At 45.2% G+C, this 26,402-nt stretch overlaps 3 protein-coding genes across 6 annotated transcripts in view; all 3 read left to right on the top strand.

Moving 5' to 3' along the window:
* Nucleotides 1–1,715, top strand: part of LOC118231054 (DENN domain-containing protein 5B-like) — a 33,095-nt gene extending 31,380 nt beyond the window's left edge. For both annotated transcript variants that reach the window (XM_035424491.1, XM_035424490.1), the window contains exon 21: nucleotides 67–1,715. In XM_035424491.1, the coding sequence (XP_035280382.1) occupies nucleotides 67–250 (184 nt within the window). In that variant the 3' untranslated portion in view covers nucleotides 251–1,715. The remainder of the gene's footprint in view (nucleotides 1–66) is intronic.
* Nucleotides 1,716–2,837: 1,122 nt separating this feature from the next.
* LOC118232466 (SIN3-HDAC complex-associated factor-like) lies at nucleotides 2,838–9,091 on the top strand. 3 transcript variants are annotated; one of them, XM_035427477.1, is made up of 6 exons: nucleotides 2,838–3,036; nucleotides 5,423–5,616; nucleotides 6,220–6,319; nucleotides 7,465–7,579; nucleotides 8,197–8,344; nucleotides 8,502–9,091. In XM_035427477.1, the coding sequence occupies exons 2-6, from the start codon at nucleotides 5,489–5,491 to the stop codon at nucleotides 8,773–8,775; spliced, it is 765 nt and encodes a 254-aa protein (XP_035283368.1). In that variant the 5' UTR covers nucleotides 2,838–3,036; nucleotides 5,423–5,488; the 3' UTR covers nucleotides 8,776–9,091. The 3 variants fall into 3 exon arrangements, with proteins under 3 accessions (XP_035283368.1, XP_035283367.1, XP_035283366.1); XM_035427476.1 differs by having other exon boundaries at nucleotides 2,840–3,036; nucleotides 5,485–5,616; XM_035427475.1 differs by lacking the exon at nucleotides 2,838–3,036 and adding an exon at nucleotides 3,067–3,222 and having other exon boundaries at nucleotides 5,485–5,616.
* Nucleotides 9,092–18,788: 9,697 nt separating this feature from the next.
* Nucleotides 18,789–26,402, top strand: part of LOC118232567 (protein O-mannosyl-transferase TMTC1-like) — a 28,055-nt gene continuing 20,441 nt past the window's right edge. The window contains exons 1-4 of the mRNA XM_035427631.1: nucleotides 18,789–19,186; nucleotides 24,894–25,071; nucleotides 25,612–25,685; nucleotides 25,895–26,071. Coding sequence (XP_035283522.1) covers nucleotides 18,894–19,186; nucleotides 24,894–25,071; nucleotides 25,612–25,685; nucleotides 25,895–26,071 — 722 coding nt within the window. The 5' untranslated portion in view covers nucleotides 18,789–18,893. The remainder of the gene's footprint in view (nucleotides 19,187–24,893; nucleotides 25,072–25,611; nucleotides 25,686–25,894; nucleotides 26,072–26,402) is intronic.

Below are 26,402 nucleotides of genomic sequence, written 5' to 3'. Positions count from 1 at the left end.
GTCCTGCATATGATGTGAAATGAATAGGCATCTGACCTTTGCCCTCTTGCCCTGCTGTGTTTACAGAGACCGGCTGTTGCCTCACTGGCTCCCCCTGTTGGCGGAGTCCCCATTCACCGAGTCCATGTACAGGGAGAACGCCCTCCTTCGCGACCGAGCCACAGTGAGCACGCTCATCAACGTCCTGCACACGCTCCACGACTTCCCCATTACCCTGGAGACCTCCTTCGTCAAGGGCATTGACCTATAGCCGCCGAGGATTCTGGGAAACGTTGTCTCGCTGCCCCCTGAAGAGTCAGACACGCAGACCATTGTTGGGGGCTGTGTGACTAATACACGGGGGAAGACTGAGTGACTTTCTGCATCCTAAGCATTGAACCAGAGAAAAGTCCTGGAACTTCTGTTCAAAGATGGCCGCCATGTTTGCCATTTTGTACTCAATGAGAATTAGCACCAAGCTTATAAAATTAGAGAAACGGGACATTTTCCCTGTGATGGCTGTGTATACCTGCCCCTTCCCTGAACCCCAGTAGTGTTAGGCTGTTGTGCCCGAGATGTTCAGACCCCTGAAAGAGAACGTGTACTTGTCATGTAATTTAACATTAAGCAGCTAGCACTGCTATGACATGCTTCTGTTACACAGTATACTGAGAAAAAGGAGTGGAAAATGGGGGAGGGAGGGATGGATGAAAGGAGCCAGAGACACTGTTGGTGACCCCCATCATCTCTGTAGCACACTGGATCCCCTGGATTGGCTGGTTTCTGCACTGCACTGTCTGTGATTGGCTGTGCTGGACTGGAGGGTCAGGGACCTTAAGGGGTCTGGGTGGGGTGGGAATAGGAGTGGACCCCCTAATCAAAAGGATGTCCCAACCGAATGGGGGACAAACCGATACTTTTTTGCTTTTCCAGTCATACTTTCTCTCCCTCCATCCTAACCCCCTCCCCAGTGGCTATACTAGCACTCCTGTGATTATTTTTGTGTTGGAGGCTGGATACTTCCTGGGGGATTTGCCTTTTAAGTTGTCATTGGTACCATCAATGTGATTGTAGTCCTGGCCTGGGCTCCCCAACACCCCCTCCAAAAAAAAAACATCCGGTCCCCATAGTGTCCAGTGCTGATGGACTCTGAACTCTCACCTGTATGTACATTATATATCTGATGTCTCCTGATCCCTGAAGGAAGCTATAAGAAGGCTACTGTACTCTGCTGTATGTGTGCCAATAATATCTAATAAAGGCTTCTGGGTTTCCAAGCAGTTTACATCCATTCTCCCCGTGAGTAAAGTGTGGGAGACACGGCAGCAATAACGACCACCTCATTAGGTCCTCTTCTGCTGGCGCTCGAGGCTGTGCCGAAACCAGCATTCATTCTAACCCGCATCTAATTAACCTACATGTGCAGCAAATACGTATTTCTAAAACATAGAAATAATCCTGATAAATTAATTTTCTTTAGGTTCCGTTACTGCCCGTTTCTGTCCGTTGGTGATGATACCGCTAAATTATGGGACAGGCATGACCGAGGAAGATGAGATATGCGGGAATACATGGTGGACGTGTGTAAACTGAGTGTTAACTCATTCTCTTGCATCAGGGTGATGGAGGTGGTGGTTTCAGACATACTTCTTTTTTATTGCGAATCAAAAATTCCATTAAGATAAGGTACTAGTGTATAGCTCTTCAGTTCAAATAAAACTCTTTCACTGCTGCAATGACAATGTTAGTGTTCTGCTTATTTATATAATTTACTGTCACTTACAATATGCAATTTTGATACTATTTCAAGAGGAGGTATATTAATTTTTTTATGGATGCTTTTCCATACGTGTGTGTGTGTGTGTGTGATGACCTCAAATCAAAGTGGGCGAAATTGAATCGGTTCAGTTCAAGTCGACGCTTTACACAAATACCGACATCGTCTGTGGAGGACTTGGAGTGTAAACACCTGCTTCAGGTATAGAGTCAGATTCAGATAGTCATTTTCAATGCCAGGTGCAGTAAAAGCACTAAAATCTTAATTTTGAGTTCATATAATTCACCCAAGGCTTACGAACAGCTTCTACTCCTCACGTTACTCGTGTCCGACTGGTCCCTGCAACGCATGCCTGTGAGCCATACGGCACGATCCGGGAGTTCTCACATCGGTGGCATTGCCGCCCCTGTTTTACTGTACGAGACTAGACATAATTTGAATGTGTCTCCAATGGACAGGCGCTAAAACACTGATGGGGTTACTGAAGATTAAAATGTCTGAATATTGCTACAAATAAAAGTCGTGAACTGTCGTGAAAGTCTTTGCATCTGCCACGCAACGTAACTCTCACCAGAAAGGCGATAACGTATTGTACGTGCGCCTAAATTATACGCATTAAATAGCTACACGCGGACAGTCTACGTGTTCAGTATATGAGCCCATGCATGCATGACTGGCAATACCGAATGCAAGGATTTGCGGTTTCTCAGGAGCAAACCGAGACATAACACACAGGAGTCAACGACGGCCTAAAAAACAAAACGCGTTCATGCTTCCTGAAATGTTAATTATGCTTTCTGTATGCGTCAATACCCGATTCTTAAATATGTGTGTCCGCTTCAAAGTAACTACTCACTACAATGACGTGACTAGCCTAGTTGTTTCCTGCCTCGTTGTAGCCATCTGCCGCTCCACCGTAATGTAACGCTCGACCCCGCCTCTTTGCTTACATTCTCGCAGCGCAAATGAATGCACCATGGCAACAAGGAACAGCCCTCTTTTCCCGCGCAATGTTCCCTTCCTTATAAGGCAAACAGAACGCACACGCAGATAAACGTCAGGCGCGTATGCAAATTATTTGATTGAAGAAATTCGGAAAATGGAGGCGTGTGAAAGCGCATGCGCAAATCGAAACAATTTACTATTTCCCAGACGTAGCTCACAAGTGAGACATCAACAAGCGTGAGGTGTTTCTGGTGCTCTATTTGTTTGTTAAATGAGTTACAGCTGTATTTACTATTATTTTTCAAGTTCACTAACTGCTTTTACATCTAAACAAGGTAAGAAATGCGTCTCATTCGAGAGGCAGGTGGTGGCCCTAGGATGTTTTTGAAACTATATCCTAGACAGCATTGGATAGCTAAAATGTTATCATCCAAAGCAACTTATTTTACTGCTGTACCCGCGTAGTTTATGATCTGGTTAAATGTCCATGATTGTGAACCGACTTTTGGACAACCGCTTCGGTGAGTAAGCAAGCTGTTTCGAAGCACTGTGTGGGTGTTTACAAATAGGTCTTCTAATGTGGCGCACGCCTTTTTGGTAAGGTCAGGTAACGTGTTTAGTGAAAATATAGTTTCTTCAGCTCATTTTAAAACCGTGTCGACCTCCGGAACATCTTTGCTCGTAGTGTAGAATGCATTTGTGTGACTGTAATACATTGATGTGATGTAGCCGAATGCAGGTTGTGCCGTAGTCCCTTTTAAGGTCTTATCTGCCTTATCTACTTATCTATTTATTCTGTATGCTATTTTTAGTTTTCAATCAATCTACGATTGTGCCCCCTCATAACAGGCAACGTGGATTGTTGTCTTTACCAGTTTGTAGTTCTGTGCAGAACTTCACAACAGTGTAATTTCACACCTATTGCACGTTATCAAGGGAGTGTGCTCTGTCAAAAGTGCACACATCCTACGCGCTTTTGAACCATCCGTTTTCAAGAAATGATCGACACGTCTGAAATATGGCTTGTAATAAGTAGCCTATAATACTACCCTTGGCTACAATTCGATGGCGACGTGTCTACATTTAGACAATCAAATGCGTTACTTCTACACTATCACATCTGATTTTGCAGCGTTACGTAGCTAAAACAAGACCGTCTATATCAAAGCCGCAATTGGAATGTTTCCAGATGAATATTTGTGTGTATTTGTGTTATGAAGGATTTCTGCTCTAGAGCTCAAGTTTGTGCGCGCGTATTTTCAGTTTGAAAATGAAACTGAGATAAACTGCGCATACGCTCAAAATCGCTTTGAAAACAAAGGGCATGCCGTAGGTTATTCTACTTCTTGGATATATGTCGGTTAAATGGCATATCTATTCTGTTTTACGTTTTGTTTTTCGTCGATTTAACGATTTTATTAACGTGATTCGAGTTGGAACTGCAGGTCGATCTGGCTGCAGTAAAAATGGGCTGTAAAATGGGTGCGCATGATGCGGTTTGCGAGCCATGCTTCCTCGGAAAAGTAGTGGGCGGTGAACATATCGGTTTACCTTCCCTTCACATGGGAGGCATTTGGCGCATTTACAATTGTCATTTGAAATTCCGTGTTTATTTTCAGCTATCACCGTTTTAACGGTAACACGAACAATCGAGCGTTTAGTAGGTTAAGTTTCCAAATGTGAAGTTATTTTTCGATTCTTATTTCCGTAAATACATGGTTTTACAGGTCAGATGAATCGGCCCACTCCCCCGTTAGCCCCCTCCCTTTGAAGTGTGTTGCCATGTTTGAATTACGTCAGGAGCTGAATTATACAGACAGTTGTGCCCACTGTCAGGAGACAGGGTTGGCCGTATAGAGGACAGCACTTTTCGCATTATTTCAAGGTAGTGCTTTTGTGTGATTTTTTTCTGCAGTGACCGAGTTCAACACTCGAATATCACTGTGGGATGTGATATGAAGTCAGCATATTTCCCATACTGTAGCTACAGTTTTCAGTAATATAATGTATCTTTACCCCAACATATTTTACTTTTTTTGCCATAGCGGCTAATTTGTTCTATTTTTAACTGATTAAAAACGTACGACTAGCCTATTTCCCTCTAAACAGTAACACGTTCGTTTAGATAAACTTTTTGCAGTTTTATTTTTTAAAATAACTTTATATTTATAGCCAGTCTTGGTCCTTCATCACCGCAAAGGTTAGGCAAGTCTCGGTTCTTCATCGGAGAACTGTTAGTATCCTGTGATGCTGCGACTGGTGGTCGGCTAGTACTAGCCATGTAAGACATGTGAGGCATGATGCTCACTTTCGATGGGGTGTGATGTTTGAAGGTCTTACCGAGTGCACAGAGTTGTGCGGTATGGTCCTTTTGGTAAGAATGGATCACAGTCGCTCCGTGGATGTTCCTGCAGAAAACTAATTTTTCGATTTATGATGGTGCAGTAACAGGGACTACGAGCTATTTACATTCGAGAGGTTGTTAGCAGTATCAGTTTAATTATCGATTATCAACATCCGTTACACAGAATCGGGCATCTTTGTCGTGGCTCGACCATCGTTTTGTAGTTTGGAATTATTATTTCAGTCCTAGTCCTTATTACAATTGTAATCTGTATCGAATTGCAACGGATTCATTGGCAAACTGGAAACTAACCAAACGTTTTGTTTTTACCTTATTGCTTTTCTATTCTATCGATTTGTTCCATTTTGTTTATTTAGATCGATGCTTACTGGAAGCGTCACACAACTATATTTACACAAGTTACGCTTTTCCCTTGAAGAAACATGTTTGGTTTCCACAAACCGAAGATGTACAGGAGCATTGACGGCTGCTGCATCTGCCGAGCCAAGTCCTCCAGCTCGCGCTTCACTGACAGCACGCGCTACGAGAAGGACTTCCCAAGCTGTTTCGGGTAGGTGCGCTCCGGTCCCCCGCCCCGGTCAGCATCTGTCGGGGTCACCGTAGCCTTGAATGAGCTCTTTGTCTCGTGCTTGCAGCCAGTGCACACTTTTTCTCCGTCGCTCTCATTAGAGTGAAATAAAACGTTCCCAAGTGATGACAGAAGTCTTGGACAAATGGCACTAGCCTGGCAACTCTTTTTGAACCGTGAAACTTCATATTCTGAACCAGTCCCCTTACAGTGGGCTATCTGAGTTCACTTTAAAGTGCACTTTATTCAATTTGTTATATGTTTATTTTTCGTCTGAACTCTTAATTGATAAATACTGTCAATAATAGCTTGTTGATTTCTGTTGGTACTATTATTCAATAAGTAATATATTCTAGTTTGATATTGTAAATAAGTAGAAGCCTAAAATGTGGATATTGAAAGTGTTGCTTTTCCACAAAAGATGGAATTTCAGAAGTAAATCACCCAAATGTAACCACATGCATGGAAGTGCTTTAACCAAGGCAAGTATTTGAATGGTGTGTAAAATGCAGATATTATGGCAACTACTCAGACAAGCCAGATATTGAGGGACTTTATTTATGTTGTTATGGCTCCTTCTGGCAGATTGTGTGAAACTCGATCTGGAGACATTTGCAACGCCTGTGTTCTCTTGGTGAAACGATGGAAAAAACTCCCCGTGGGCTCCAAGAAGAACTGGAACCATGTAAGAGCTCTACTGTTACCTGCGCCAGCACCTGAACATTTTAATTTGACTTTTGCTTAACCGAGAAGACACGTTGAGGTAAAAACATACCGCAGGTACCTGGCAAGACTGTACCTTAAGTTTACAGTGTCAACAAGGTTAGGCAATGCTAGTCATGGGAAAAAAATAATCATCACAACTATTGCGCAATGTTTACTTTTGCCCCCGCACACAACCAGTTGGAGATGAATCCTGATATTCCAGCAAAAATTTTAAATAAATACAAAATTGTAGTCCATTCGAATTTTGTATTCTAATCAAATCACCGGGTTGGGAGAGGGTAATGAGTTATACAGCGGAGAGGGAGGTTTGTGTTCTGGCTGCAGTATGTGTTCTATTTCTGCACTTAATTTAAAGTATCCACATTTAGTCTTCACGATTTGATCAGAAATGTAAGCAGTGGTAGCCAAGGCAGGTCATAAGTTTTGTAATGAGTGCAAATGAATACTTGGGCTACGTGTGGGGCTTTTGGCCTCCATTTGAGTGTTGATATTGATTAGGTCCTGGGTATTTTCATTATTGACATGGTCTGTATAAATTATGTTTGCTGATTTATGGCTGTATTCCATTTCGGGTCAATCCTAGGCTGTCACTTTTGTGATTTCTGAGTATTTACCTCCCACCTCTTGTGTCTTCTCATCATAAGTTGATCTGGATATTATAAATGACAGTCTGGTCTGATATTGAAGCATTAAGTGTCTTTGATGGTTTTGTTTAGATGTGTCCTTGTTTTCATATCGCCTGCTCCCTTTTCTGCTTCGATGAAGCAATTCTGTTGTTACCGCTGTTCTTTCCCGCATTTACTGTATTGTGGAGGACAACTTCATTTTAAATCTGCTATTTTAGGAAGTTAATGGGAAATACCACTGCTGTGCTTTGAGGCCTTGGCAGTCTCAGTCTTTAGGTTTCACCTCCTGAAATGTTGGAATTTACATGAATTTATTCCAATATAAATTCTGTATATATTGGGTTTGTTTTCTTTGACCATCTGATGCTGTTCCAGAGCTCTGCATGGTTGCAATTGTCCTGAGTTCTGGAATGTTCTGTGGATGCTTTCCATGGAAACTGGTATCCTAGCACCCGCTGAATCCACTGCCTTGTTACAGGTGGTGGATGCAAGGGGTGGATCGAGCTTAAAGACGACGGTGAGGCCAAAGAAGTCAAAGTCACTGTCCAGGAGAATGAGACCAAGCCAGACCAGCGGCGTTCTGAAGAGACACAGTAATGCACGATTACATCATTCAATTACTGTGTAACTGTATAGGGTCTGCAGCCCTGTTCCTGGAGATTTTGTGGCTCTCCAGGACCAGGGTTGCAGGCTCCTGTTATTACTCATTGGCTTTCCAATTAGAATGACTTTTTCATCGATATCTTCAGTATAGCTGGATAATTACTGACACACCTCAGGTTACTAGACCATGTTATTGCCTGTACAGGCACTGCCTCACCTTCGAATCAAACCTGCAACCCTGAGGACATGAACTCTACTTAACCGCTACAGAACATAGCCCTCCCTAAAAAATTAAAGGTGAGGTGCTGATTGGCTTAGGGGGTTAAGTGTGAGATGCTGATTGACTCTGGGGGTTTAATGTGAGGTGCTGATTGGCTCTGGGGGAAGAATGTGAGTTGCTAATTGGCATTGGGGGTTGAATGTGAAGTGCTGTTTGGCTCTGAGGGTTGAATGTGAGGTGCTGATTGGCTCTGAGGGTTGAATGTGAGGTGCTGATTGGCTCTGAGGGTTGAATGTGAGGTGCTGATTGGCTCTGAGGGTTGAATGTGAAGTGTTAATTGGCTCCGGGGTTGCATGTGAAGTGCTGTTTGGTTCTCTCTTTCCGCAGACTCGGACGCTCACAGCACTTCTAGCGCTTCCCCTGCTCAGTCTCCCAGCTACAGCAACCAATCCGATGAGGGTTCTGACAGCGAGCTTAACCCAGGAACTGGCCAATCTCCTGTCTTCTCTTTCCTGGATCTCACCTACTGGAAGAGGTAGATTCCTTCTCCACCTCCTACTTCACCGTGTCCTTCAATGTGTTAGTATGAGAGAGGAAGGGCATTTCAATGCTTCAGACAGGGTGGTGTTGGTGGATTTTTGCCTTCCTCTCCCATTTAAATGAGGTCTCTTTCCCCCCCCCCCCCCCCACAGGCAGAAGGTGTGCTGCGGTGTCATATATAAGGGCAGGTATGGGGAGGTGCTGATTCACCCCCACCTGTATAAACCCTGCTGCCAGAAACAGCAGCAGGCTCAACAGGAGCAGGAGGACGAGCACGCGGGAGAAGAGGAGGAGGAGGAAGAGGAAGAGGAGGTAGCCCAAGGGAGCAAAGAGAGTCTTCAGCCTCAGGTGGTGCAGTCACCTCCAAAAGCCAAAGAAGAGGATGAGGAAGAGGAGGATGAGGAGGAGGAGGAGGAAGAGTGGTGACCTCACACACTTGTGTGCACGTGTGCACACTTGCGCACGGAACTCCACTGGCACTCTAGATCACCTTGGAGATGGTGGTCAGAGTTTTGTTTTGTATTGAAGTGGCCTCTGGTTGCCGTGGTTTCTGTCTATTCCTTGATTATGGGATAGCTCCTGCTGTGTTCTAACCTGCAGCCTGACTTTTGGCCTACACAATACCAGGATTTTCTTCTCTTTTAACATGAAATGCTGGATCTCTGACCAAGCAACCGGGCACTGTGTGTGTGTGTGTGTGTGTGTGTGTGTGTGTGTGTGTGTGTGTGTGTGTGTGTGTGTGTGTGTGTCTGTGTCTGTGAGAGAGAGTGACTGACTGACCGTGTGTGTCTGTGTGTGTGTGTGTGTGTGTGTCTGTGATGAGAGAGTGACTGACTGACTGTGTGTGTGTGTGTGTGTGAGAGAGACGTGTGGAATCATGCACACACACACTCACCTGTGCTGCACAGGACTGAGCCATGAACCTCACCAGCCTTCTCACCAGCCGCTACTGCTAGCCTTTGCCTGGGACTTCCTCCTTCCTGTACACCACTGTGTAGAGTTCTCCTAAAAGTACACGCGCGCACACACAGGAGATACACCAGCCTTATTCGTGTTTCTCAGTTATTTAAGGGTTTTACTCCATTTACCGTGGAGAAATAGGCGAATCTCCAGGTGTGCTCCAGTACAGTGTTTTATTCTGGCCTTGAAAAGGTAAAAGGGTGTTAACTGTCTGCATGAACGCAAAGTAGGTTTTTCTCCAAAGGATTCCCCTGGTTATTTGCATGAGTTGGACATATTGCATGGCCATAGAAAGAGCTTTGAGCTCCAGTTATATTCAGACCTTTCTGTGCAGCTCTATATACTGTATTTAAAAGAAAAGATGATTGCTATTTAAAAATGTTGTCCTTTCCAGTGTATTGAACTACTACAGTAATTAACTAATTCTTGGTTGGCTGGAGTTTGTAAATAGCATTGTTTTGGGTAGAGGTGTTTCACACCTGGGTGTTTCTGCTGCTCTGAGAACATTCTAGAACTGGAACTTAATTGGACCTCTTCCTTGTATGTGTAGAAACCGATTAGGTAGTAGCCCCTCCCCACCCCCAGTTACTAATTACTATACTGTATGCTCCCCATGTCCGAACACATTTCCTGTGAACGTAGAGAACTGTTAAGCACCAGCCTCTACCCACCACAGTTAAAAGCATGAAAAAAAGCTTAGTGCAAAGTTTGATGGTGAATCTTGTCGTATACTTACGCTCTCAGAAAATGTCTTGTGTGTTTGTCAGGGTTTTACTTTTAATTTCTGTGCAGGTTCTTGTCCTCCTGGATCTATTATAATCTATTATGGTCTGCTGTGGAGCAGCTGGGCGCAGTGTTATTTGTAGCCACAAGGTGGAGAGTTTCGGCGTCACTGTTCTTCCAATAACCCTTTGGGATTTTTAGAGACAATTATAATTTTGTAGTTAAAAAAAAAAAAAAAAAGCCTTTTGATAAGTGTGTAAAAGCTTAAAAGACTAAGTCATCTGGAGTTTGAAATCAGGGTGATGTCATAACCATTGTGTTTTTCCATTCCATTTAGACACGTCACAGTGCTGTTTGTATTTTTACGCAAGTCGGTCAACTTTTAAATCCTGGTGTTGAAACTGTATGATGAATTTACTGACTTTTGTCCACATGCAAATTAATATTCCCACGTCACAAGTGTAAGATTCTTTTGTTTTATCAATAATATGCAATACAATTAATATTTCATTGAATGCATTGGCAGCTATCCTCTTTGAATATATTTAGTGAGTATTGTATGCATTTTACCAAGGAGCGGTTCACCCTGTAATGTGAGCTAGTTACATCTGTTTCTCATTTGTGTGTATGAACACTGCTTCCGGACACTACGTGGTACCTTCTGAATTTCATTTTCTTCATCTCTGAAAGAGTTGTGTGTACATATTTAATCAGGTAAATCCTTGTAACGGTGAAGCTTTCTCTGTCTTATTTATTTCTATTTATTTGTATTTGTATGAATTTCTGCTGAACGTGTTTTTGAAAATAACCCCCATTTTCCCGCTCTAAATCAGGTCGGGTTTGAGGAAGTGGAGCACCCACTAAGATCTTTATGATGTAAATGGATTTGTTGTCCATGATGTCATATCTTCTTCTGTCTCTCACCTACCGTCACTTACCTGTGTGAAATTGTAGGGTGTGACATTGTTGCCTGGCAACTAACATTTAGTTTGTCCTTTTTGGGGGAGGGGCGGTGTTTGTCCAAATTAACATCTGTGGTTGCCAGGGCTGACCTGAAACTGTAGCAAATGTGCTTATTAACACATAGATTGTGTATTATCACAGTTGGCTGTAGTAAAGTGCTGAGCCGTGCGAATGTGGCTAGCACTTGCGGTGGACAGCACTAGCTGAGTCTTATTTTTGTGTTTATTTCATGTGGCTTCCTCTGCCGAATCTGTCTGAATAATGAGGTCTGCGGAGAAGTGTGCGCCGAGTGTAATCGCCCTCAGACCCGCCTGATGTGCTTCTAGATTAGCCCTGCATGCTGTTCCTGCACTTTCTATTTATCACCGTAGAGAAATACGATGCAAGTTTTGTATTTTTATACATATTGTACTTTTTTACTAGTTCTCCAATAAAAGTAGTTTGAAGTTTCCTGTACTGTGCGTTTGCTTATTTTGCTGTGTCCGAGTTCCTTGCTTATGTGCGTGAAGTCTACGCTTTGCTCCGCGGATGTGCTCATTCAAGCTGGCAGTAAAACCCTATTTTTGTTCTTTTGAATTCCACTCTGTAAGTGCGCTGTGTAAATACTGTGGCTGTGCGCTGTGTAAGGGTGATGTGTATGTGTACTGTGTGAGTGTGCTGTGTAAGTACCCTGTGGCAGTGCGCTGTCTGTACAGTTTCAGTATATTTGCAGGAAATTCCGTGAGTGTCTAACCTACAATTTCAGGATATCTACAGGAATTTCAATGTGTTTAACCCAACACTTCCCAAACTGCTCAGAATTTGAAAGTTCAGTTCTGTGCCTGCCCTCTTGTGGTACGTATGAAATATAGCAGTTGGAATACTGGGCAATTCTGAAATGATTGGCTAGCTGTTTCCAGAGTGCATGATGACCACACCTCTCATTCTACAGCATCAATGCTGTGCAAAGTGCAGGTGAAAAAAGACTCCGTGATGGTCCCGCTCAGCATTACCCTGTAGTCTCACAGCTGGTTTCTCTCACTATTACCCTGTAGTCTCAGTGCTGGTCTCTCTCCGTCTTACCCTGTAGTCTCAGTGCTGGTCTCTCTGTCTTACCCTGTAGTCTCTGTGCTGGTTTCTCCCACAGCAAGTGTGAGAGAGTGTGTGAGTGAGTGAATGAGTGAGTGAGCGTTAGTTATTAATGACTAATTTGAGAGAGACTGTGTGTGTGTTATTAATGAGCAATCTGGAAGTGTGTGTGTGTCTTAGTGAGTGAGTGAGAGTGTTCTATACATTATAATATCTGTGCTGACCTACATTTCAGCAGTGGCGTGACAGGAAATGTGCTGTATGGTAAATTCCAGAGCCTGCACTATAAAGAACTTTTAACCACATTTTTTTTCCATTTCCATTTCCAAGAACTTGATTCTTACTTAGTCCAATAACAAGTGAAGGGAGTTTAATGTAATCTCGTGCAAGGCTGGGTTCAGTTCGCTGAACATGTGTTACAGGGAGCCGGTTACTTATGGTGAAATTAAAGATCTTTGGTATGAATCAATTCCAGGATGTCACTGCCGCACAGTCAGACGTGCTTAACATCCCCCAGATGTTAAGTGGCCTGGTCCGTGCGTTCGGTTCAGCTGGTGTAAACTCTGTGTGATCGCTGGCGTGTGTGAAAGGCAGCTGTGCTCTGTGGGCTGATTCCTCCGTGAACGCGGTTCGCAGTAGAATTAAAAAAAACGCAGACGTTCTGTCCTTGGACCGTTCCTTGCGTCTCGCAGCCGGTCTCCAGAAGGGACCTTAACTCGCGAATGAGGCCTTCCGTCTCCATGGCAACCCGACTCTCCGGCAGCGCCCGTTAATGGGGAGACGCATCGCTCCCGTTAGCCGAGAGGAGGGAGGGAACTTCAAAGGGGTCTTTTTGTGTCTCCGATACGGAACGAACGCACCAGGCACCGTGACCCGTTCTGGAGAACGTCTTTCTTGAGCCTCATTACGAAAGACCCTGCTTCTGTTTGCCACCATCACACAGACCACAGTACCTTCACTAATTGAGTCGCCTTTTACAGTATGGATTACTGTAGAACCAGTAACACTGTGCTGCAGAGAGGGGGGGGGGGAAGAGGGAAAGATACCACTTTGCCCCTTCTCTGCTTCTGCTTCTGCTTCTGCCTTTCTCCTGATGAAGGACCAGGCTTGTTGCATTGACAACACACAAACACACACATATTTTGTTTCTCTCTCTCATACCCGCACACACACACACACACTCTCTCTCTTCCACTCTCTCGCTCTCTCTTTCTCTCTATCTCTCTCTCATACGCACACACAAGGTTTCCATGCCATCAAAATTGTTGGCCAGTGCCATTTCAACTCAGTCCATTTAGGAAATGAATTTAAATTCAATTAAATATTTTTTTAAATCCTCAGAACATTATGGCTATTTTTACATTTCTGACCCAAGCTCTGGTTTCCAGAAAGTCACAGGAGACTGACCGCTGCATTCAGAGTGGATGATGGGGTCTCCATGGGGGGCACTGCATTCTGGGTATTTGTTCTATGTGATTGCACTTGTTGTGCGAATCTTGGATGGCTTGGTCAATTGCTCATGCAATGTAGCTTGTGAGGCTAAACCGCCAGGATGGATGTAATATGGGTCATTCGCTCCGATAATTTGGACTTCAAGTAATTAAAAAATCTTATCTCTGCGGCTGTTCTGAGCAGCAGTAACAGCAGTGCTGGTCCCTGTGGAAGAGGTCGAGAGCCGAGCAGTAGTGAAGCATTAGCAAAGCCTACCTACAGGTTCTGGTAATGCATTAGGATAGCTAAGTACCAAATGGGTTCAATAGTGTGCTAGTGTAGCTAAGTACCAACTGGGTACTAATGCATTACCAGAACCTTTGGGTATTAGGCTATGCTAATAAATCACTGTCGCTTGACTGTAATGTAGCTTGTGAGGTGTAGATGTATTATGGGTTATTTGCTCAGTTAGCTTGAACACAGAAAGAGAGTGAATGTGAAGGAGATGTCTGAAGAGAGGAAAGGGAGAAGATGGAGTGTTCAGGCTTTCTCTCACTCGCTGCAGCTGATATGTTGCTCCGAATCACTAGGGTTGGGGTGAGGGGTCAGGGTTCAGAGGTCAGCTCGTAGAAATTGTGTATATATGGTAATTATGACACCCCCATAGTAACGAGCTCCCTGATTCGCATGCATCATTAGCACATATCTGCCACGCTCCGTTAGTCTCAGAGTGGATAATTTTTTAAATTATAAGTGAAGGTAAATCATTTTATCTCTGCCAGGTTTATATCTGTTTATGTTTAGAACTTCATGGAGAGACAGGCCACTTTTGATGGCTGTACTTATGGCTATTTAGGCTGTGTTTGGTTGACTGTGCAGACCGTGTTTTGATGGCTGTTTAGACTGTGTTTTGATGGCTGTGTAGACTGTATTCTGATGGCTGTGTCGATTGTGTTCTGATGGCTGTGTAGACTGTGTTTTGATGGCTGTTTAGACTGTGTAATATAGCTGTGTAGACTGTGTTCTGATGGCTGTACAGACTGTTTTCTGATGGCTTGTAGACTGTGTTCTCATGGCAAATTTCTTACTAGAATTTGCAGAATATAAGCCATGCCTGTGTAGAGAAATCATTAGGAAAATATAACGAATAGGAAAAAAGATAGCACAGTGCTTCTTCATGCCTCTGTAGGGTTAATTCTTTAATTTCTGCTGTGTTCTTGTTCAGAAGCGCTCATCAGATTCAATATTCAATATTGCATTATTATTGTAGCAGACACTGCAGCACCATATCGGAGCGTATAGCAGAACCATTGAGGCAATCACTTATTAAGCCCAGTTCATTAAACCAAGACCATGTACAAAGCCCATGTTAATTCCTTCCTGCGATAAAATGATATTCCCTCTCGCTGCTCGCAGACGGCATGAGGTCACACGAGCTGACATGAAAAGCAGCGCGTCTGCTCCAGCTGCCATGGAGACGATGGATGAGTCCTCGCGCTGAGACCTCCTCTGACTCTCCCCTGCTAAACCACAGATTTACACCCCCTGTGGATTTACTAATGCCAGTAAGGCCAGCGCCTTTAATTAACAGCCAAACACGAAAATTGCTCTGGTTTGAGTGGGAGTTGGGGGCTTTGGTCCTAAAGCACTTACACATCAGAATTCTCTGTGAATTATTATTTTTAATTGCTATTTACAAAAAATTCCTGAATTTAATGGGATGCAAATTGAGATTAATGGGCTTGGAAGCAGTCACCTTGATCTGCGTTATTGGATGTCGGTGAAAGAGGCAGAGAGCACAGGGAGAGTATTTGGCTGTGATTTGAACGTATATTAGCAACCCAGCGCTACCCTCCAACATCACACCCTTTCTGTACAGCAGAAGAGAGAGCCAGAGAAAGAGACAGAGAGAGAGAGAGATAGAGAGAGAGACGGAGGAAATGGAAGAGAAGGAGGAAATAGAGGAGCGAGGTTAGGTTTTCAGCACAGCCCTCCTGTGTTGACTCTAAATTCACTTTATTGCGATGGACGTGCTGTTTTACAGAGAGCCCCGGCCGATCCCGTCGAGATAGGCATCCGCTAGCATTCGACGGCGCCGGCCCGCGTTTACATATTTCACGTGGACAGAGAGCGTGCCCTCCCCCCCGAGCCGCAGGTGCGTCGGGTGCGCGCGGGAGTCGTTTCGCGAGCGAGTCTCATAAATCAAGGGCGATTTGCGATTCCCGGCCCGCGCGAGCGCTCCATCGGTTGGTCAATCTGGGTTTTATGTTTCTTGAATCTCAAATCGCTCTCTGTTTAGGTGGGGGAGGGGGAGGGGGAGGGGGGGGGGGGTGCTGTCCTGTCCTTTACAGCCGAGATGCAGCCTCCGGCTCAGAGATATGACTGGGAGATAACGCCGATGGCGTGCTGTGTGACGTGCGTGCGCCTAGGTGCGCGTTTGATACATCGGAAGGGTCGGGGAATATCTGATTTATTCTCCTAACGCTCCCCTGGGAGCGGGAGAAGCTGCTTGCATTATTCACGCGCCAAACGCAGCTGCGTGCGTGTGCATGAGTGTGCGCGTGTCTTTGTGTGTGTGTAAGTGCCTTTGTGTGTGTGTATGTGCGTGTATGTGTTTGTGTGTGTGTGTGCATTTGTGTGTGTGTATGTGCATGTGCGTGTTTGCGTGTGTGTTTGTGTGTGTGTGTGCGTGTGTGTGTGTGTACATGCATGTGTGTGTTTGCGTGTGTGTGTGTTTGTGTGCGTGTGTGTGTGTGTGCATGCGTGTATGTGTTTGCGTGTGTGTGTGTGTGTGTTTGTGTGCGTGTGTGTGTGTTTGTGTGCGTGTGTGTGTGTGTGTGTGCATGCGTGTATGTGTTTGCATGTGTGTGTGTGTGTGTGTGTGTGAGCATGCCTCTGACTCTATCAATGGCCTGCAAAAGATGACAGTGGGAATGCTAGCACCACAGGAAGTGATGTGATGTAACATCCTGTGACAGCAGGCGGCAGCAACCTCACTGGTCTCCATCATTCTGTCGCCTTGTGTCCATGTGGGTGTGGCTAACCCCATAGGGTAGAGTTGCAAAAGGCAGTTAGCGCAGAAGGAATGATGTAATAGAGGGGGAGGAGACCCAGAGGCAGTGCATTCTGGGTAATGGCTGCTTATTTTCCTCCTGAAGAATGTGAGTTGAACCACTGCAGAGGGGCAGGAGCTGTGACAGGACTATAGGTCCAGGTTATGTTTTCTCAACCTTGTGCTCTGCAGAGAGCCTGTGTTTGGGATGCCTGTGCAGTGCCGTTAGAAGGGAACCTGTGCAGGTCTGGGCAGAGTCTCTGAGTCGTGCTGTTGTTTCAAGTGAATCACTAGTTTCTTCATACATAAGTGTCACTGTAGCCTCATCCTGTTAAACAAACAGAGAAATAAAATGGTGGGATGAGCTTACCAGTCTGAAGCTTGCATCCGGACCAACCCGTTCGTCTGCCGCTGTTAACCAGCTCCATCCACCCGCTGCCAGGTTTAGTTTATTTTAAAAGTTGTATATACAACGTTCATATTTCAAAAGGGGAGACATGTGTCAAACCACTGCTACCTTCCAGTTACTTCAAAACCGTTCTCCCTTTCCTGTGAAACACCTATGCCCTTTAAAGCAAGCATAGGTAATGCACCGCCCACCCCTCCGTTGCCACAGGTGTTTGCCGTCTAAAATAAACGCCTCACTAACTCATTGTCCTGCCTTACTGTAACACTAAGCACCATTACTAATAACAGCTATATCTGTTCAGTGCTTTTCTTTCAGGTGCATGAAGTGTTTTGTAGAACCATGCAGAACAAAGTAAAACCGCACCTTACCCCTCTAGCCGTACCCTTTATCTCTTACTACCGTACCCTCTGCTGTGATCTGGAGCTCAGTGCCTGAGCTGTGCTCTTTTAAGCACCCCCTGTCACTCACACCTTACGCTCAGGCCATACCGCATCAGGAAAGACAGCTGGAAACCATGGCAACACGGCAGCGCATCAGTATTCTTCAACGGTTCAGGGGCTTGATGTCTCTGCAGGATCTCTGAGTTTGAAGAGCGGTGAGATGTGTCAGCCAGAGCCTGTCAAACCACTCCCTCCCCTCCCCCCTTTCCCCCTGCCCCAAGAGGGCAAAGCCGTCCCACCTGAACTATTTTCATCTCCTGCTGCACCAGGAGCCGATTTCCGAAAAAAACTCTGACGCCGAAGTGAGGCGACCTCGTGTTGTGCAGCTGAGGGGCTCTTTCTGACCAAATTTTACTTGGCGTCTCTCCTCGATGTTCTGTCAAGCAGCTGTCAACAGGGCATTTATTGTGCTGACTCCTAAATAAATACCCATTTTAAGGGCCGCGAACTTCGCTAGCAAAGCTATTTTAGTCACCCTTAATCTTCAAATACCTGTGCTGGGGTTTTATGGGGGCAAAAGCCGCCGCCTGTCCGTTCAGAAAAAGCTTTCAGTCCGGAACAAGGCAGGCTGCCCCAGTCCATGATTTTAATCTTGTATGTGTGGCCCCTGACAATATGAATATGAATAATGAATTACTGCAATGATGATAAACGTTTAGTGGTTAAATTAGAAGGTCAATACTCTGGATTACTGCTTGGGAGGGTTCAGATGTTGCATGTAGCTTAGATAAAGGGAGACATGCATTTTTATTATTCATTGCCTCTTAAAATTGAATGCGTTAAATTTATGTCTAAGGGGTAGCTGTCATTTGTGTTGTGAACAAACACTGCCAGCATTCATCATTTCCCCCACTCATTTCATAAAGGTTATTTACAACAACCTCTCACCAGTGACACTGCAGACAGCTTTATTCTGCAAAACACAATAAAAAGCTACACCTCACAGATAAATAAATGTATTTAATAAATAAATGCATAAACATAAATTTAATGCTTTGAATGTTGAGAGACAAGGAATAATAAAAATGCATACACAGTTTTTGTTGTCATAAATCCTGTCTCAGAATGGTAGTTTATCAGCATAATTTTACCTGTCTTCATGGCATAAAACTACCACTAGAATTTCTACTACTACTAGGCTGCTACTGCTACTACTATTACCACTACTACGACTACTACTACTATACAAGCGTATGATGAATGCTAGTAGGTGATTTTTATTATTTGTTCCGTCTAAAAATAATCTTTTTAATCTCCAAAGTCCTGGGCTCCTGCTCAATTAACCCTCTGGCTTATTGATTTTGCAGTTCAGGTGGAGGTAATGAATATATTGCTGCAGCCAGAGCGCAGGCGCGTGGAGGCGGCTCCATTGAGCTTGTTCTGTTGCTGCCTTCTCACGCCGCTGGTAGTCGCCCGTCTGCTTGTTTGGAGGTGCGATGATGCTCCACGCGCTTCACGGTTTTAACAGATGTAACCAGCATGCCAACCAAGGGGGAACATGACAGCGCACAGCCGAGAAAAGCTTTCCCCTCCCTTGTGTTTCTCTGTCCTCTTTGGTCCGGGAAGAGGAGTTTTCTGCTACGCCGTGCTGGTTTTGGTCTGCGTCCTGTGCTATAGTAACTCAATACGGGGGGAGTTCGTGCACGACGATGTGTGGGCTATCCTTAACAACCCAGATGTTAGACCGGGGTCCAGCTTGCGGAACATCTTTTTCAACGACTTCTGGGGGAAGCGGATGGCCGATAACACGAGCCATAAATCCTACAGACCCCTATGCATCCTCACGTTCAAGTAAGTCCACTGTTTTCCCCGATAGGCACTGTTTTCCTGCTGTAGTTTCGCTCTCCGCATTCCAGAGCTGCACATCTGGATGACTGCGATCTAGACGCGCGGTTCTGAAGTGCGGTAGTGTCACTGATTTTGTCGTTGCGCGTCCTGTCCAAGCCGTTTGAGGGGTACCTGCTACACATCTGACATCAAACACAGGGGAGCTGGAAGAGGCTTTACTCTCCGACTCGTCACAAATGAAATTTAAAAAAAAAATTACTTTTTAAATCGCTTTGATTTACAGCGTCGGTCAAATGACAGCTGTGAATTAAAAAAGTTCTGAAGTGCTCACTTTTAACTCGCAAAATCAGATTGAAAATGGCTTTTGCGACCTGATTAGAAGTAAATTGTGAAAAGGAAATTATGTCTGTGTCAATTGAACCCTTGCTTCCAAGACAATAATTCTAATAATGATAAATGCTAATATTATACTAATCATTATTATGATAGTATTTCTGTGTTAAATGATTATATTGTTGTTTTTCTGACTGTGTATGTAATAGTTTTAGACTACACAGAATGGTTTGGTTGGAGCATGTCTATTGACTTTCGTGTCCAGCTGGAAACTAAATATTTGCTCGATATTTATTTGATTGATTTTAATTACTTATTGTGCAACAATGTTTAGATGGTGGTAGTTTTTAGGAAATGGTGATGAAAATGTTATTTAGTAGGCTTTTATGAAACATTTACACGTCCGGTTACATTAGATACATTGCAGTTTGGAGCAGTTTTGTGCTGTTGCGCGCTTATGCTGATAGGATCCTCTCGCTCATGTAATTCTCAGATTGCGAAATCGAGTTCATGGTAGCACTTTTAAATGACAGTATTTGTTTTAATTTAATAATATAATCTATACCCCTCTCTGACCATTATCAGAAACCAGATGAACTAAGCCTACTTTTGTTTAAGCAGAATTAGATTCTGATAAACAAGCAAATGTGAGCTAGTCGCCTCTAGTGGAGAATGGCTGTGAGTCACGCCTTTGCGAAAGTAGTAGTAATAAATCATTTACTCACATTAAAAACCTCTCGGGTTATTAGCGCTTTAATGTGTCGAAGTTACGACTCTTGGAACGCGCCTGCGCTTGCGATCAGATCAGCTCTTCTTTCACTGTGCGCTGCATAGCCCTGCTTTTTAAAGCGCCGTCTATCTACCTCCTGGCCAAGACGTTGAGGATTTATCTGCGCTTTCATTCGCCCATTATTAAAACGGATCATCCGTAGCTTCCAGCGTTCCCCGAGGAGACCTGTAGGCGCGGACCGTCCCACGTATCAGAATAAAGTTTAGGCTACAGTTTCCCAGTCTACAATCCATGTTTTATAATCACTTTGTAGTTTATTTTAATCCCAGACGTTTTCTCTGCTTAATTATTAGGAATAAGCAATAAGCATGTCTTTCATAATGTTGTTGTCAGTTCTTCCAATTTCATTTCGCTTTATTTGCATACAGTATACTTTTGCCGGTATGCACACAATAAAATCAAAATATAATGGCACACAAAATAATGTGCAGTTAGTTAATATAGAAATACATTAGAAAGTAAGACTCAGTGGTAAAAAAAAATGAAGGTAAATATATAATCAGAATTGGGTATCTTAGCTTTCATAGAATAAATACATCAGTTGACATGTATTTGTACTTAGTGTTGTGGTCTTGCAAGCTAGTGTTTAAGTGCTACCTGCAATTTTAGCTGAGTGTCAGTATTACATCAGGAAATTAGCCCAGTAACTCCTTATATGGCATATGGGAGGAGCCAGCGGAGTGATGTAGGCCCCCCATCCTTCACTCCCTGGGCTTGCAGCTGCAGCATAAAAAGACAGGAGGCAAGATGGGGAGTGAGTCACTGATGTGTGACTGACACGCTTCACCTTGGCATGTGATTTTCACCTGCGCGTTGACCGTTGCTTGTGGCTGGCTACAGGGAGCCAGCAGATGACATGGGGCTGGTGTTTACATTCACTCTGTAGTTTTCTGCACGCTGATGTGACCTCCAGGTGTGCGGTCTTTTTCTGGTCGAGTGAGTTTTTACGCACTGACCCTCCTAACGCGCTGTGATGGTCTGCCCCTGTAGGGGGCGGCAGGGGAGACTGGCCTGCCCCAGAGGGGGCGCTCTGCCATTCTTCATCATGTCATTCCTCATGGATGTAGACCAGAGAGGGGGCACAGGGCATCGTGGGCCAGCCTGTCGTTCTGGCTGGAGGACTTGCACAGTAAAAGGCAGTGCTCACCAACCCTGGTCCTGTGGAGCTGCAGGATCTGCTGGGGTCCCCACCCGTAATTCTGGAGAGCCTGCAGGGTCTGCTGGCTTTGCTAATCAGAGCTCAATTTATCATTTAAAGTGGCTGGTTACACGCCTGAGTGAAAGAGAGGCAATGTGGATGTTTAAATAATGAAAAAAAAGGTGAGAGTGAAACAGCAGGTTTGAGTGCCTATTACAGTACGGTGCTTTCGTTTGTTACAGTGCAGCTACGCAAGTTAATTCCCAGCATGGTTCCTTCTAAATAATTAGACTTTCATTTAGTGTGAAACTGTGGGTCTCTGGTGAGCGCTGCCATGTTCCAGAATGTTCCCTGTTCAGTGTCACTCGTGACCTCTGTGACCTCTGAACTATCGGTGGCTCCTCCCAGGGTGAGTTCCTGCCTTTAAGGGGATTGAGAGAGGGAGAGATGACTTCAGCAATTACCTCGAATGCAGAGAGAGAGAGGGGGAGGGAGGGAGAGAGATAGAGGGATAGAGAGGGATTGAGAGAGAGGGAAAGAGTGAGAGGACGAGTGAGAGGCTGGGAGAGAAAGATGGAGAATGAGAGGGAATGAGGGAGGGAGACAGGGAGAGATGACTTCATAAGTTTGCACCAGCTCATCTGACACACTAAAGCAGCCAATCAGGAGAACGACAGGACGCTGCCTTGTCATCAGTGAATATCCCTGTGTCATCATTGCCCTCGCCCGTGGGGCTAATGAGCCTGGCGCAGATCAATCATCTGCTCGAGTGTGTTAATGCAGGCAGAGCGGCGGTTTATGGGAGCGGCTCTCCCACCTTCACACATCAAAGAGAGGCATTAACCTTGATCTCAGTGCATGAAAGCGTATGTCTGTATTCAGGCACCGCACAGCAATACTGATAATCTCCACATCTTAGAAACCTACACTTCACTCTGAGGTTAATATCCGTTCAGCAGTGTGAATGTGAGCAGTCGCTCGGTCAGAAATGCTGTGGGAAAATGCTGACCTTGGGCTTAAACCTGGACCTGAATTTCAACAGGAATGACATGACCTGATGTGTGCACGCTCCTGTGTGCACTCTCCTATGAGCTCCTCTGTGCACGCTCCTGTGTGCACGCTCCTGTGAGCTCCTCTGTGCACGCTCCTGTGTGCACGCTCCTATAAGCTCCTCTGTGCACGCTCCTGTGTGCACGCTCCTATGAGCTCCTCTGTGCACGCTCCTGTGTGCACCCTCCTATGAGCTCCTCTGTGCACGCTCCTGTGTGCACGCTCCTAAGAGCTCCTCTGTGCACACTCCTATGAGCTCTTCTGTGCATGCTCTTGTCTACCCCTCTCTGTGCATGCTCCTGTGAACCTCGGTCCTGAATGTATGGTCTTGTGAGCCTGTCTGTGCATGCTCCTGTATGCATGCTCCTTTGTGCACACTCCTGTTTACCCCTCTCTGTGCATGCTCCTGTATGCATGCTCCTGTGAGCACACTCCTGTGTACCCCTCTCTGTGCATGCTCCTGTATGCATGCTCCTGTGAGCACACTCCTGTGTACCCCTCTCTGTGCATGCTCCTGTATGCATGCTCCTGTGTGCACACTCCTGTGTACCCCTTTTTGTGCATGCTCCTGCATTCCTGCTCCTGTGTGCACACTCCTGTGTACCCCTCTCTGTGCATGCTCCTGTATGCATGCTCCTGTGTGCACACTCCTGTGTACCCCTTTCTGTGCATGCTCCTGCGGACAGGCCTCTGTGATTGTGCTTGATGGATTGATTTTAATGGCAAAGGTCCAGCAGGCTTTATGAAAAAAATAAATAAGACAAAGATTTAAAAAAAAAAAAAAAAACAGCCTGAAAATGACTTTTTATATTGAATCGATTATTTTGAGAAAGTGTTGAATATTTGACAGTAATCTAAAGCGCTGGACCATAACTCCACTGTCCGTCACGGTTCACAGGGACAAAGCGTACGGTTCCACCATCATTCATGGCTCACAGGGACAAAGGCCGTTCCACTTTCCGTCTCCGTTCCCTGCCAGGGGAACCTGAGACTCCAACCGAACAGCTGGCCAGCAGACTGCTCCGGGTTCTCACTCTTCGTGTGTCAGAGGACCACGATCACACACAGTTTTCTGCTTGGTGCAATGTCAGAGTGTCTCCAATCTTCCTGTTATAATCAGGCGAAACTATGAGAGAAAGCAGTGGGTGTTTGAGTTTTGTCTGAAGGCAGATGAAGCCATAACAGTTTGCAGTGCTGTTGTCAGACTGTACCTTTGAATATTAATATTAATTTTCCATGTCCTTGGCTCTGACATTATTTGGTCCTGTTGTAAAACTCTAATGCAGCGGTAACCAACCCTGTTCCCACAGATCTACCTCCTGTAGGTTTTTAATCTAACCCTAATGAAGCACACCTCATTCAACAGCTAAAGATATTGTTGAGCTGCTAATTAGTACAGTCAAGTGTGCCAAATTAGGTTTGAAATGAAAATCTACAGGATGATAGATCTCGGGGAAAAGGGTGGGTTACCAATGCTCTAATGAGTGTTTTAGCCTGCGCAGACATGAGGAGGAAGACACTTCATGATTGACCAGCAGGGGGTGCTGGTGTGCACTGAGACACTAATCATGGCAGCTGAACCCCTCCCTCTCTGGGTGATGTCAGCGATGCCCCAGGATGCCAGATTGGGCTCACACAGACACTGAGTCAGGGGAGGAACCTTCATGTGTGGCTTGTGCAGGCAGACTGTGGGTGTCTAATTGACCAGACGGGGGCACTGGTGAGCGATGAAACACGGACACCCCGCCAACTGAATCGCTCCGTCCCCAGGCAACACTACAGCCAGTTATGCGGGGCTGATAAATTTGTTGCCAAACAGAAAGCGTCCTGTGAAATGAGACAATGTTCTCCTCTCTCTTATTGGCCATCTGGTCATCCTCGCGCGGGTCGTGAATCACCCCGTCTCCATGTGAAGCAGAGCGGAGTGACCGCAGAGTCCATATGCTGGAGCATCGGGGAGCTTTAAATAGCCTGGAACTACTGAGCCTGCATATATCAGTGATTCACAGTCAATTTCAGGGCATTTTTACCATCCTGTGAAAGGGGAAGTTACAGCCCAATGCGCCTGTGGAACATGGCCTTTAGGACTCTATATTTCAGCCTGAACCACACTAATGAGGTCAGAACATCAGTTTTTGTGACAAATCACAAATAACTGTGATCCTAAATGCAAGGTTATTACACATTCAGTGACTGTAAAGTATAAAACATCTTTCTTTCTTCCTCTCTTGCTCCCTCTATTTCTCTTATTCTCACTTTTTCCTATTCTTTCTCTCTTTCCTTCCCTCTCTCATCCTATCATTCTTTTGGTCCCCCTCTTTTCTTCTCTCATTCTTTTTTCCATCTGTTTTTCTCTTCCCCTCTCTCTCCCTTTCTTTCTTCCCCTCTCTCTCTCTCAGGTTGAATATCGCTCTGGCTGGAATGACTGCTCTGCACTTCCATGTTGTGAATGTGTGCCTGCACTGTGCCGTGAGCGCCCTGCTCATGTATGTGTGCGAGAGGTGCGTGTTCGATGACAGTCGGCTGGCCTTCCTCTCCTCCCTGCTGTTTGCGGTGCACCCCATCCACACGGAGGCTGTGAGTACTCCCGTCACATTGCGCTGTGTGTGTGTGCGTGCATGTGTGTGTGACTCTGTGTGCATGTGCATGCGGTGTGTATGAACATGTATCTTTGCGCAGTCTGTCAATCAGGGGCCAGTGCCCGCCCCCTGCCCTGGCACATGAAGCACACATATACGCATGTGGCTGAGCTCACAGCTCCTGGGGATGGTGAGTGATGACCCCCCCCCCCCCCCCCCCAGCACCTCTCACAAAGATTTACACCCCCCAGCACAGACTCCCACTTCTGTGAATCCCAGAACTGACAGGGCACAGACCTGTTCACCCCCCTCCCCCTACGTGAAATATTGCCCCCAGGTGAATGACCTATAACAGTTAATTGTCCTATGTGTGTGTTTTTATTGTAAATAGGTCTGTGTTTTTTGTTTAACAGGTGTGTGTTCTGTTGAACAGATATGTTTTGTGATAAACTGGTGTGTTTTGTTAAACAGGTGTACATTCTTACTGAAGATAGGTCTGTATCTTTTGTTAAATGGGTGTGTGTTTTGTGTTTACCAGGTATCAGGGATTGTCGGCAGGGCAGATGTCTTGGCCTGTATGTTGTTCCTCCTGGCATTTCTCTCCTATATTAGGTAAGATTTGTGCATGTGTGCATTTATGCTTGGGCGTGTGTGTGTGTGAGAGTATGGATGTGTATGTGTGTTTGTGAGAATGTGTGTGTCTGTGAGTATGTGTGTGTGTGTGTGTGTATGTATGCATACACAAGCGTATGTGTGCGTGTGAGAGACGTGTGTGTGCGCATGTGTATGCATGTCTGACTCAGCTCTTCTCTGTGTTACAGGAGTGTTGGCGAGGGTTACTCAGGGGAAAGTGCGCCCCCTACAGTCTCGTCCTGGTCTCTGCTGCTCAGCCTGCTGTTGGGGACCTGTGCAATGCTGGTGAAGGAGACCGGGATCACTGTGTTTGGAGTGTGTGTTCTGTACGATGGCCTGGTACTGAACCACAAACCCCTCACATTGTAAGTGTGTGTGTGTATGTGCATATGTATGTGTAAGTATTGTGTGCATGCTGTACGACAGCATCCTTAATTTGTTGGGGGGGATTTACAGCTATCTCTGATTGGCGGAGTGGGTATACAGCTGTCTGCGATTGGTTGAGTGTTTCAGCCAGTGGGCAGGGGGTGAGTACTGAGTGATTGTTTACCTTTGTCATACCTGCAGTATATCTGATTTGAAGGTGAACTCGGACAAAATCAAACCGCAGCATAACACAGTGCTGCATACAAACATGTGTATATCTTTTTATACAGTCTATGGTGTGTACTCATTGCAGCTTCGAAATATTCAGAT

This window comes from Anguilla anguilla, chromosome 7, assembly GCF_013347855.1.
Source record: "Anguilla anguilla isolate fAngAng1 chromosome 7, fAngAng1.pri, whole genome shotgun sequence".
Taxonomy (NCBI): domain Eukaryota; kingdom Metazoa; phylum Chordata; class Actinopteri; order Anguilliformes; family Anguillidae; genus Anguilla; species Anguilla anguilla.
This window is presented reverse-complemented; position numbering and strand designations above follow the sequence as displayed.